The 12,879-nt window shown below is 42.3% G+C and overlaps 1 protein-coding gene across 1 annotated transcript; it reads left to right on the plus strand.

The window, feature by feature from the left end:
- Positions 1-2,046: 2,046 nt before the first annotated feature.
- ap1m1 (adaptor related protein complex 1 subunit mu 1) lies at positions 2,047-12,109 on the plus strand. Its single transcript, XM_068748570.1, has 12 exons — positions 2,047-2,088; positions 2,659-2,815; positions 2,943-3,010; positions 3,105-3,235; positions 4,793-4,940; positions 5,134-5,260; positions 5,507-5,649; positions 6,249-6,320; positions 6,512-6,670; positions 6,874-6,999; positions 11,048-11,123; positions 11,553-12,109. The coding sequence occupies exons 1-12, from the start codon at positions 2,047-2,049 to the stop codon at positions 11,573-11,575; spliced, it is 1,272 nt and encodes a 423-aa protein (XP_068604671.1). The 3' UTR covers positions 11,576-12,109.
- The last annotated feature ends 770 nt before the right edge of the window (positions 12,110-12,879 follow it).

Consider the following 12,879-nt stretch of genomic DNA (forward strand, 5'->3'; position numbering starts at 1 on the left):
ACTGGTGCTCGATATCGTTCAGGCAATATGCGGACACTGATGTTACAGTCCATTATAAATACTGCCAGTGTGGGATCCGATTCACACAACAAAACTCACATCCCAGTGAACATCTAATCATTCAATGGATCTTCTGCTGTTCTCCCTCATGTCTAACTAATCAGGTGTAACACACCTGTGTGATGCTCCGACTCACAAAGCACTCAACAATCGCATTCGGCAAATCCTATCAGCCAGTGTAGTCTCTGAGGCCGCATTACAAACAAATCCATCAATAGCGCGACCACATCCACTGAGCCCCAACAACAAACCCACACACAAACACAGTGTATGTACACACGCGTGCGTGTAAGTTGCCGTTATATTTGGCCCTGTAATTCAGTCCACTTGTATCTATGGCTTCTGACAATGTCTAGACTCCATTTTACCAGCCAAGAGATCAGAGCTCTGTCACTTTGATGAGGCACAGTTGTGGCGCACAAGCCTAGTGCTGAAAGGCCTTTCATCCCAAAGGGTTTGCTGGGAAAAAACCCAAAAATCCTATGATGATAGTCAGCGTTGACTCGTAAAATGATGAGGTCAGTATATGTTGCATGTGTGAAATTTAAGATGTGTGTATCAGCAACAGAATCAGAATACTTTATGAATCCCAGAGGGAAATTCTATATATTGCCAGTGAGGTGAAACATTAATTAAGTTTCAGTATAATATTAGAACAGGCATCACATTAGGACCTTTGAAAGTGAAGTTTTAAACAACTTAAGTGGAGCTGATTAAAAATGTGACTTCAAATTAAGTATTCAGTATAAATCTTCCATGCAGATAGGAATTATTTTTCCATTGAAGAGTTCCATCATGTTTTCTCTAAAAGTTTCAAAAGTTCCAACTTAGTGTTTGATCCCATGCCATCAAAAAGAGCCCTATCATAGATAGCTACCTACCTTAGATAAATCCAATGTTAAACATTTATAACCTTAGCTTCCTCATTCTTTTCTCATTAATTTTAACACTATTATATCTATCTACAATGGCATGCACTGGTATACGTATACTTCACTAATGCTGTTGTAGTAGAATGGGAGTGCATGGTTATTCCGAAGTCTTGAAGAGAAAAGTTAAGGATTTTAATCAGATCATATTATGGATCCATGCGTTTGAGGTTTTGCTTTATTTGTGTTTTCTTTATTTCATCAGTATATTTTTATTTACCAAATGGTTTGCTTGCTGGGAGTATGTGATTGTTTAAACGATAGGATGAATTGGTGACAAAAAAGAACCCCCCCCCCCCCCCCCCCCCCCCCGAAAACGATGTTAAATTTGAAGGAATGTGCCTTAATGACAGGTTCCAATAAAAGAGTGACCAAATATAATTTTCTCATTGACTTGGATTTCAGTAATAAAGATCCATGATACATATGATTTTCCCTCAGGATTAATTAAATAATTATCTACATTATATGGGTGCAACAGGACAAAAACAGACAGAAGCCCGTTACTGTAAAAACAATTCGGTGGAAGATTGTTTTAATTTTACAATGGAATACAATAAAAAAAACATTAAAACATCAAGCACTCCCCTTTGAACTGCCACCTTATCATGGAAAGGGAGTTTGAGTGCCCGAGTGATCCCAGCCCCAGGGGCTATGTTGTCGGGGGCTTTATGCTCCTGGTAGGGTCTCGCATGGCAAACCGGTCCTGGGTGATGGGTCAGACTGAGACCAGATCAAAAGCCCCTATGAAAAAGAATTGTACATGAAGCATTTTTTATTCCGATCAGGTTTTTAATCCGATTAAATGTGTCCATGTAAAGTAAATGTAGCCAGTGTCATTCTCTGGAGCACTACATCCTCCAATCCTATAGGGGGCGCTCGTTAGACATGTAATGTAATAGTTCTGAACCGCAGGGAAGAAGGGTGGCTTTCCTCTTTTCGGTATTATGAATGGAAGTCTGTTCTATGATTCTTATCCTGAACTCATAATTATCAAACATAGTCATAAGATATAGATTAAAAAAGTGCTAGTGGTTGAAGTATCAAGAGCCTCAAGATGTCTGCGAGTGCGGTGTACGTGTTGGATCTGAAAGGAAAGGTAAGAGCTGCTGCTACGTTGTTAAACTAGCGCTTAGCCTAGCTAACGGTTTTCTTTCACAGATCAAGATGTGGCTCCCTGCGGCAGGAAAGCTAGCTGACCGATATGGGTTCATTTGATGTATTAATGTTTGAGCATGTACTTTAAGTAGTATGATGAATGTCAACAAGGAATATTGCGGGAATGGGCTCGAGTAAGGCCACGTAGCGATCTGTCAAACCGACGCCACGCACGTCGCGCTGCGATTGGGCAGGTGAAGATAAATGCGATGAGACGCTCCTCGTGAACTGTCAATGTTGTTTTTCGTTTGTTCCTTGCGTTGCGTACTTGCATCCTGTTTTAAACTGAGTATCCAATGGTAAATTATTACTTGATTAAAAAAAAACGTAATTTTAATTATAATATTTGTTTGTTGTTGGGGTACAGCTGGGGTATTGGGGTATTTTTTATTTTTGTCAACTTTATATTAGCACATGCAGATAGTATATTATTATTAATGGATAATTATCTAGTGACAGGCCCAGTCGTGCACTAAGCAGCAAACGCCTGTCCTGATCCATTTCCCTTCAGGTTCTGGTTTGTCGAAACTACCGGGGTGATGTTGACATGTCGGAGATTGAGCATTTCATGACCCTTCTGATGGACAAAGAAGAGGAAGGCACGCTGTCTCCAATCCTGGCCCACGGGGGAGTTCGGTTCATGTGGATCAAACATAATAACCTCTACTGTATCCTGAGTGTTCAGCGCCCGATATGAACGTTATAGCACCATGACAACACATGATCTTATACGTCTTTCGTGCTGCTTGGATATCAAACTCTCTTCTAACTAATTCTTAACATGCATCACATCAGTGGTTGCAACTTCCAAGAAAAATGCCAGTGTTTCGCTGGTCTTCTCCTTCTTGTACAAAATTGTCCAGGTAGGGATTGCATGTTTTTTGTTGTTGTTGAATAACAACTTGAACAAAGCTGTTTAGTCTGTATTTACAGTGAAGAACTAAACCTGTGCTTCAGGTTTTTTCAGAGTATTTCAAAGAATTAGAGGAAGAGAGCATCAGAGATAACTTTGTCATCATATACGAGCTGATGGATGAACTTATGGACTTTGGTTATCCTCAAACCACCGACAGCAAGATTCTACAAGAGTGAGTAACCCTCAGTGAATGTTTCACTGCAATCAACTCCACATACATTCATTAGAATGATTTTCAGAGGAGTCTTGAACTCAATACCTTTGAAGGAAATGAAGGAAGAAGAAAAGGCTGATGGAGAGAAAAAGCAACTACGCAAGAGTTCATCAGCTTAAATGATTAATTCATCATTATTCAAATTATTAAATAAAAGAAATACTATTGAAATCATTACTCTTTACTCCAGTGCCCTGTGTGTTTTAGATGTTTGCTCTAACACACTTAATTAAAGGAATCAGTTAGGGTCATGCAAAGCTTGATAAGGAGCTGATTACTAGAATCAGGAGTGCTGGAAGAAGAAGACCTTTAAAATATGCAGGGCAGGCAGTCCCCAGCACAATACGTTCCAGCCAGGGGATGAACTAACCACATTAGACTCCAGGGGCAGGTCGTGAGCTTCCTGCCGAATCAGACGTCACCACAGGTGCGGTGGAAGGGCAGATTTAAAAATTATGTCCGTTATAAAGAGAATTTGGCAACTTTGTCTAGAAAACTGAGATGTCTCTTGCATTGATACATAAGTGAGACATGTTTTAAGACATTTAAATACGTACAGACAAGGAATCTGACTCTGGTTTAACTTTGCAGACAATGTAATAGGTGTTGGAAATTTTTGGTAAAAAAATGGAATAAAGATCAAATGTACACAATTAATGAAAATTGTTTGAGAGAGGTAGACGATCTTCCAGCAGTAGTAAACAGGTCATGAATGTTTTATTTTGTAAGATTTTGCTTTACAACACCTGCTTCAGGAAAACATTGTGATGCACTATTCCGTTATTGAAAACTTGGTTGGGCTGTCTGTGGAGGACAGTTTGAAGATCCGCAGCTGGAAATTTGGTGTTGATTTGAGCTAAAAGTGTGGGAAAAAGACAATGTGACGGTTTGTGTGATGATGGAGTTCATTATTCCTGCCAGTTTAAAATATGTCAAGGTTTCTGCTCAGTTGGACCAAGATTCTGATGAAAGTTGCAAAACTCTGATAAATATGTCCGGTTTGATATGACTTTTTAAATTTTAGAGGGTTTACTTTAGCGCCACCGTCAGGACAATTGGCTCAACAATCCTGATGTGTAAGTCTGGCATCGGACTCGCCCTATGCACCAAGTTTTATTTAGGATGAAGAAGAAAAGAAGAAGACTGAGCAAACAGCTGCCTGGTCCCTGAGTATATTGTGCATGATGAAGCAACCAGTGTTTCATCACAGACTTCTGTGTTTTCTCTCTTCTGAGTGCAGAAAGGCTGCATGAAATCAGGAAATGCCACTCTTTGCAGCCCTAACACAATCCAAGGGTCATACTTTGACTGGTGGCAATTGTCAGCCATTAAATTAAGTCTAGCTGCTGTACTTTTAAATTGCAAATTTAAACTTGTAGCTCATTCTGGATTTCCCCCCTGTGTTCTAAGATGAGCTGTAAGTCAGACAATCCTGTCTTTTCATTGCTTTCTGGGAATGTACCTTTCCCCCCCCCTTTTTTTTATGTGTTTACATTTTTGTAAAATGTCTTCCAGGTACATAACGCAGGAGGGCCACAAGTTAGACACTGGCGCCCCACGACCCCCCGCCACAGTCACCAATGCTGTCTCCTGGAGGTCAGAGGGTATCAAGTACAGGAAGAATGAGGTCTTCCTGGACGTCATTGAGTCGGTCAACCTCCTGGTAGGAACTGCTTGTTTCCTAAGCGCCGTGTTGCTTGGTGAATACCAGCAGCAGGGCTTGTAAACTGCCTCTCTCTGCGCGTCACAGGATGAGCTTTTTCTCTGCTGTCTTTAAGTAGCTAATGCTTTATGGGACGAGGGGATTCTCTCTCCCTCTTTGACCAACTGACATTTGCGATCCATTGCCTTTCCAGGTGAGTGCCAATGGGAATGTTCTACGTAGCGAGATCGTGGGCTCCATTAAGATGCGCGTCTTCCTGTCTGGAATGCCTGAGTTACGTTTGGGCCTTAACGACAAGGTCCTATTTGAAAACACTGGACGTGAGTTATCTGCTGTGACATACTCTAGTGATATTGATGAAGTAATGTTTTCAGATGGGGTCATCAGTAATTGATAATGATGATCATTATTGTGAATGAGTGACATTGCTTTTTATCATTCAGATACGTTTGGAAAGGTGTTTGCAAATGTATCTGACTTTGGACTGATTGATGTTAGTTCATGCAGGTACACTTTTTTCTTCTTCTTCTTCTTCTTGGACAATGATCTTTTTCTTTTTCCTGCAGGTGGGAAGAGTAAATCAGTGGAGCTGGAGGATGTCAAGTTTCACCAGTGTGTCCGTCTGTCTCGCTTTGAGAATGACCGCACCATCTCCTTCATTCCTCCCGATGGAGAGTTTGAGCTCATGTCTTACCGCCTCAACACTCATGTGAGTCCTCTTGACCTTCCAGCTCATTGTCTACAGGGTCTGGTAGTTTGATTGGCTGAAACTAGCTCCTACCAAGCACCACATGGTAATCAGTTTAGCTTCTTGTGTCTTAATTCCCTTCCTAAATGTGCTTTTTTTTACACATGTTGACCTTACAGACCACCGTATTAACGCTGACTCAGCATTGATGCATGTTTAGAATGAAAACCAGAGAACAGGCAGTATTTCTCCATCTTCTATCATGGGAGACCTACGACTGCCTTGATCAGCGCATGTGGCAGCTGTAGTAACATGCAGTGTCCACTAGGTGGTGACTGTGCTACATGACAGTGATCCTAATGAACCGCAGACACCCTTTGGAGAAAGGTTTGCTTTGAAAGCCAGGACTCCACTTAATGTAATTTTGTGCCATTGTGTTGTTTACTGATCGGATTTTCTTCCTTTTTACTGGAGGCCCCGTGGAACGCCCTGAAGGACCCATGGGGTTTCCAGGATACCACTTTGAAAACCACTGTTTAAATTCTATTTAAATTGTTATTAGGTTTAATAGAAGCGATTGTTTGAAATTGATTTCAACGTTTAAACTTGTTTTGTTATAGGTGAAGCCTCTGATCTGGATTGAATCTGTTATTGAGAAGCATTCCCACAGTCGGATCGAGTATATGATCAAGGTTGGGTGCATTTTCAAACTGCAGATCCTGCTTACACATTTACAACTGACATTGAAATCTATTATTAGCCTCTTAAGGTAATAATTATCCTGTTTAATAATCGCTCAGTAGCTATCACCAAGCCTTACTTTTATTGCCTATGTTTAGTTGGAACATTGTAATAAACGTGACCTGCTTGTTTCTCATTTCAGGCCAAGAGTCAGTTCAAAAGGCGTTCCACAGCCAACAACGTGGAGATCCACATTCCTGTGCCAACGGATGCTGACTCACCCAAATTTAAGACCACAGTTGGAAGCGTCAAATGGGTTCCAGAGAACAGTGAGATCGTCTGGTCAATCAAGTCCTTCCCTGTGAGCAGAAGTTATGACTCATGCACAGCATAGAGTTGTTTTAAAAATCATTCTTTTTATATTTTACGTTGTAGTTTTTCTTCCTGACTATTTCTGCATTTAAAACTTTTGTTTAACTAAACTCATGTTTCTGAAACCTGTTTTTGCGACTATAATGCATCAAGCTTGCATCGTGTAACAGAGTTTGTGCCACTGATTCACAGGGTGGAAAAGAGTATCTGATGCGAGCTCACTTCGGCCTGCCGAGCGTAGAGGCTGAAGACAAGGAGGGGAAGCCGCCAATCAGTGTCAAGTTTGAGATTCCATACTTCACCACCTCAGGCATCCAGGTACAACCCACAAACGTGTACACGTCAGCTTTTTAAACAGCGTAATGTACTTCCAGCAGCACCATGGGCAAAGACAAAATAAGCTCTCTGGACAAACTGTTGTTACAGGAAGATTGACTCCATCTGTTTATAGGAGCTCAGCTGTTTATCATCTCTGAATGTAAACCATTTGAGAATAGATTCAGACAAATCCTGATGTTTATTTTCACCTGCAGCAATAGTCTAAATAGCATGTGGGTTTCTGGTCTCGGGGAAAGGCAATGTCCCAAAAACGTACTTCCTCCAGAACAGGAATTTAAACAATTTGCATTGTCTAAAAATCAATTGCACCTTTTGGCCAGAGGGGGCAGTATGGGAGCACCGTTCAAGTGCAACAGTCCATCAGTGTGCAAGAAAAGCTTTGCTGTAGCACAAAGCAGAACGCTGGAGTTCATCTTGGACTTAGCCCTTTGGCTTTGATGTCGGTCAGTGAGAGGAAACATCTGCAGGTAGGAAGATTCCTGGGACTATCTGTGTGACCTCCGTGAGCCCGAGAGGAGAAACTCTTTTAAGCTTCATGTTGTGTAGACTTACACAGATGTGCTGCACTTTCTGCATAATCACTGTTGTCTCGTGATTATACGCGAGGCACCACAGTAACACAAAATTAAGTCTCCCGATGTCTTCATAGGGAGACAGCAAAGGCAAGTTGACAGACTCTGTTTTAAAACATATTATTTTGTGAAGACCCGTCAGCTGGTACATTTACACACATACAGAGTTGCATTTACCAAATCTCATCTGACTAGAAGAGTTTATTATATTCAGCCAGAGCTTGTTGCACTGAAATATTCACTCGTAATGTGTTGGTGCATTCATCTCTGTGGTGGCTATCTAGAAATAAAGGATCAGTACCGCAGCCTTAAATAGAAGAAAGACAACTGCATAAAATGACAAGGCTTTAAAGCACTGGATTGTGCATGTTATTATTCATTCTCTATCTAATCCTCATTCTAAAACTCGCACCCAATTGATTCTGAAGGTGTATTTGATTCTCTGTTTGCACTTCAGTCAACCTCTCCACCGCAGGTTCACCACTTCCCTCAGGTTCTCAATATCACTTTTGCAGACAGTCAGTCGGGACCTATGAGTACGTGATTAACTGTAATCATGCTGGAATTACAAAACTTTGCATCAACTATTGGAAATATTCAAGCAGTAGGTTCAACACTGGTGATAAGATACCAGTAGTAGAAGTACAGGAAGTAGATCACAGTGTGCAAAATGATTGGAATCGTTTGAACAGCCTGATTGTTCTGAGGGTAGGATCGCTCTTCTTCACTTTTAATGCTGCTCCTGTTTAACTCCTATGAGAAGAGCGACAGGCTCATATTTTCCACCCTCCTTATTTCCCATAATAGTTAATAAGACGTTATTAAGTTGTGTGGACATTATGCTGCCCACTCGGAAATGAGAAGCTCAACCCCGAGTTAATTGGGGGGTGGATATTGCATAAAAAGTATTAGTATTAGTAAATGATTTCTTATCCAATGAGGACATGGCCTTCAGACTGTCATCATGACACTGATCAGAATGAGGTGATCAAAATCTGCAACTTTAATTCATTTGAATTCAGTTACCAATTAGTCTGTGAGAAAAAATCAGAAGGGTTTAATGTCCGCATTATATAGTTACCAGCCATGTACGTTAACATGAATCATTGTTTAGTAGCCAGTTGGAAACTAAATTAAATAAAGAAAATATATGAAACCATAAACAGGTTAAATACATTTGTAAAAATCAGAACCTGAGATGGTCTGTTTCTGAAAACGCCTTATTTTTCTGGTGCTAGCAATGCCTTAGTCGTGTTGAAATAAGGACTGTTATTTTTATTTTGCTTTACAAGTGGATGGCTCAACCGATTCTCTGCTAAAATGGTGGAGAGAAAATGCATGTGTTAACTGGTAGCTTTTTCTCTTTCATATTAGAGAGAAAAGAATACACAGCCCTAAATTAAGAGTGTAAGAATAAAGTTTTTCCTCTGGCATGCAGGACCCGCAGAAATAAAATATCCGTATTAAAGTTTCTATAAAAAAAAAACAGTTCATTAGATCCCAACTTGCTGCAGGCTCCCCACCCCCGTTATAAAAACCTTTTGCTGAGGGGCAGCAGTCGCTGTAGCAAGCACACCGTCTCAGAAGCAACCTGTCCGTGTTGTCTCCAGTGTCCTGGTCCAGGTCAGTGACCGTCCCCTTATTACAGGGCAGCAGCAGCAGCAGCAGGCCTGGTCTCAGGCTCTAATGCCGTCAGTCACACTCCTCTCTGGGTGTCAGACGAGGCTGCGATGTTTAATTAGACGCACATAAATATCAAAGCATGAGAAAGTTCCTCTTAACTCGACCACTAAGTGTAGGGGAGAGCACATGTGAAGTGTGTATGATGCACGTAACGGCACCGTATAAATTTAATCAGAATGGGAATACAAGCCCGGCACTTTGGACAAGTGGTAATAAGAGGCGAGCTGCAGTTAGACTCTCCAGCCGTCCGTCTTTAGGCGATGCTGTGAGAACCCAAACAAGCTGGCATAGACGTTTGGGGTCCCGAAAGCCCGATCAACGCAGACCACACATGTAGTCTGTACTTACCAGAGATACAACAAACATCCTCCTTTGCCCTTCTCATCTTACAAGCCATAATGATATTTTGCGGAGGACGGCTTTTGATGCCGTTTTGCTGACTGCGTAGCCACAGTCCGGCCGGCTGCACGTTTGTGCCGCCGGGTCTCAAGGAGAAGTGCTGTGCCGGCAAACCTGGTGATCCCGCGTCTGTGTTTGTCGTCATGTCTCTCGCTCTCTCGCTCTCTCTCTGACCTCACTGTGTAGTGGAAGGTAATGACAAGTCGGCCAATGCCAAGGCCGCACCAGAGGCTCGCCGCACGAATTCCTGACCCGTCTGTTCCGTTTTCGGCTGGGCAACCAGACTCGTGGGGACATGGCATGGCAACAGTTCCCAGAGAGGGGTCGCATCAGCCCTAAAATGGCCACATTAATTTCCCTGCTAATTTTGAGCATGCAACATTTATTAAAAATAAAAATTGTAACAGGTTTGTATTGAAATTGATTACTGCAAAAGCACGCTGAAGCATGACAGAGATCTCTTAATATTTTCGTAGAACACTAACAACATGAAATGATATATTACAGGGAACTTATGTTGCTGTAAATCTAAATAATGTGAATTTATTATTATTGCTATACAGTGACGTCAAATTAAACCTTGTTTTTCCTTCTGGACTGAGAAAAAGATCTGCGAAATTGTCCGTTCCTGCCCCGGACGGTATTTCTGGAGCGTTTAATCGAAATTCTGTGGAAACACTGCTCTGGTGAAATATCTCTTCATGCCTTGTGAAAGTTGTATCTCGATTATGCTGATGTGCAGGTTTTGTCCTGCAAGGGATCCAAAAAAAAGCCTGTATTTTACAGTTATGTAAATTCACTTAAGTGCGTCCCCTGAAAGCTGGTGTGAGTCTGCTTCCCCCTTCTCGGTTTGACTCATGCTACTACTTCCTCATTAACGACACCGCTTACTACCTGCAGTAAAACCATAAGTACAATTGCACTAAAAGTCTATCTTTGTGTAGCTTTGAAGGATTTCTAGCATTCCAAAAGTACGTTTATATGCTGCATTCGGCAGGTGCAGCAGAGATGGGGAGGTGATGAAGGCCACGGACGTTTCGCTCGTCGTTACAAACCGACCGGACTTGGTTGCTGTCATCTTTTTGGAGCTGACACATCACCAGCCACATGTTATTTAACTTCTGTTCCAGCTGTGACTGTGACCTCCATGTCCTTAGCACATTGCTTTGTGACGGAACAGTGTGCACTCTGGGATTGGCTCCAGTCTCTGCCCACAACTCTGCACAGGATAAGTTTAGACTATGGATAGAAAATGTTTAGAATGAGGAGAAAAAAAGAAGCCACGCAAATAGTTTTTATATATATTGTTGTTTGCTGATGAAGAACACACCAACCAACAGTCGTGATTTCAGTCTCGTGTTTTCTCTCTACAGGTCCGCTACCTAAAGATCATTGAGAAGAGCGGCTACCAGGCGTTGCCGTGGGTACGCTACATCACCCAAAATGGAGGTAGGCTATGTGAAAAGTTCAGGCGATGTTTGTGCAGAGTGCCCACGTGTGCAGTTATTAGGCAAGAATTGGCCAACGCAGTGCAATACGGTGGGAACCAGCTTTGTACTGATGGGTTTCTATGAAAAGGGAATACATTGGAGAACATGAGGCAATGTTGCAACAACGTCCTGCGAAACGTGAGAAAGTGAACTTTTTCAAGCTTCGCTGACCTTCCTTCTGAGTTTACAACGGTTGCACATGTTGGTCTTCTTGCTACTGTTGCTGCTAATTGCTAAACACCGCCCCGCCCACCCGCCTCCGTCTCATTTCCTTTGGATTCCATTCAATGGGTGAAAAGCATCAGCTGCCTGCACTGGCTTTATTTCCGATTATCTTTTTTTTTTTTTCTTTATCCATTTGATTAAGTCTTGGCCATTTCCTCCTCAGATTACCAGCTCCGGACCCAGTAGGCAGCGCCGCAGCCGGCAGGTGGAGATCGGATGGGGGCGAAGTCGAGTCGCTGATGTGATATCAATGGCAGGCGTTTGCCACGAGACCAGAGGACTGTCAGTAGCTACTTTTTTTTGTTTGTTTGTTTTCTATTTGCTGAAGTTGTATTAATTTCTGATCAATGCAAATATAAGATGAAGCCTTCAGTATGAAAAGAACAGCAACCCAGTGTTGATGTTTTACTACTGTTTGGTTGCTAATGTTAGCAACATGCCAAGGAAAGCAGGAATGAAGTTTACAGCCAGAGATCTATCCCAATGGGTCAAATGTTTCAAAAGAGTATGTTACAGTTGTCGCCAAAAGTTCCTCTAAGCGTCTCCACGCAGGTCAGCAGAACGCGGGCGGTCAGTCGGAGCGGGGTTTTATTTTAGATGAAGCTGCTTTGTTTTGCCACGATTCCCATCGGTTGATTATTTGTATATATTTGTTACAGGTGAATGAACGTCAGTGTTATTTGTTTGCCCTCAAGTTAAAAAACAAAGTTCTCTGTTTCAGTCGTTTCCTCCTTGTGATTCCATCGATTCCTGCTGGAGTGATGCCGTCCTGCATGGCTTCCTTGCTTTTTTTATTTTTATTATTAATCTGGCAGTTTGACTCCTGTGATGTTCAGCTTTTCAGAGCAGAATGAAACGCTCTCTAGGTTGCACATTAAATAGGATGCCCTGTGTGTGTTTTTTTCTTGACCCCCCCCCCCCCCCCCTCACTGCACCCCGTCTGTAACCACGTCATTTGAAATCATTAAATGTCTATTTAGAGAAAATTGTTCCGTTCGTCTTCTTGCGTCACTTCACATGTGATGTCACTGCAGTCGCCGCAGTGATGTGCCATCTGCAGGCACCTGTCCCACACACCAATGAGGAATGCTGAATGTAGGGGAAAACAGCAAGGGGGGGGAGGGGAAGGGAAGGGGTTTCCTGTACCAGGTCTGTGGTGCAGCGAAATTGCGGATGGTTCTTTCCACGCTGACCTGGAGGTCTGTTCAAACAGTGCGACTCTTAATACACACTGCCTGTGATATCATAGGCAACTGGGCTCCAGCACTCCATAAACATGCAGGCGAACTAGGAAGGATGTGACTCAAGCTGTGGTCAGCGGTCGCAGCCGTACCAGAGAGAAACGTGGGATGGACCAGCACAGACCGGCTATTGTTCATGTCAAGCCAGATTTCAGTGGTCTTGAATGAGGTCATTACTTCAATTTGTCTTGTAACGAGAGTGTGATCCTCTTAATTCATGTGAGTCAGAGCAGATGCTGAAGGTCCATG

This window comes from Brachionichthys hirsutus, chromosome 15 (genome assembly GCF_040956055.1).
Source record: "Brachionichthys hirsutus isolate HB-005 chromosome 15, CSIRO-AGI_Bhir_v1, whole genome shotgun sequence".
In the NCBI taxonomy this organism is placed as follows: Eukaryota; Metazoa; Chordata; class Actinopteri; order Lophiiformes; family Brachionichthyidae; genus Brachionichthys; species Brachionichthys hirsutus.

Bases quoted from the DNA above. Each gene is read 5' to 3' on its own strand.
- ap1m1 (XM_068748570.1), top strand. From the start codon at position 2,047: ATGTCTGCGAGTGCGGTGTACGTGTTGGATCTGAAAGGAAAG. The intron at 4,941-5,133 runs GTAGGAACTGCT...TTGCCTTTCCAG, and splicing joins TTGAGTCGGTCAACCTCCTG to GTGAGTGCCAATGGGAATGT. The intron at 6,671-6,873 runs GTGAGCAGAAGT...ACTGATTCACAG, and splicing joins GGTCAATCAAGTCCTTCCCT to GGTGGAAAAGAGTATCTGAT.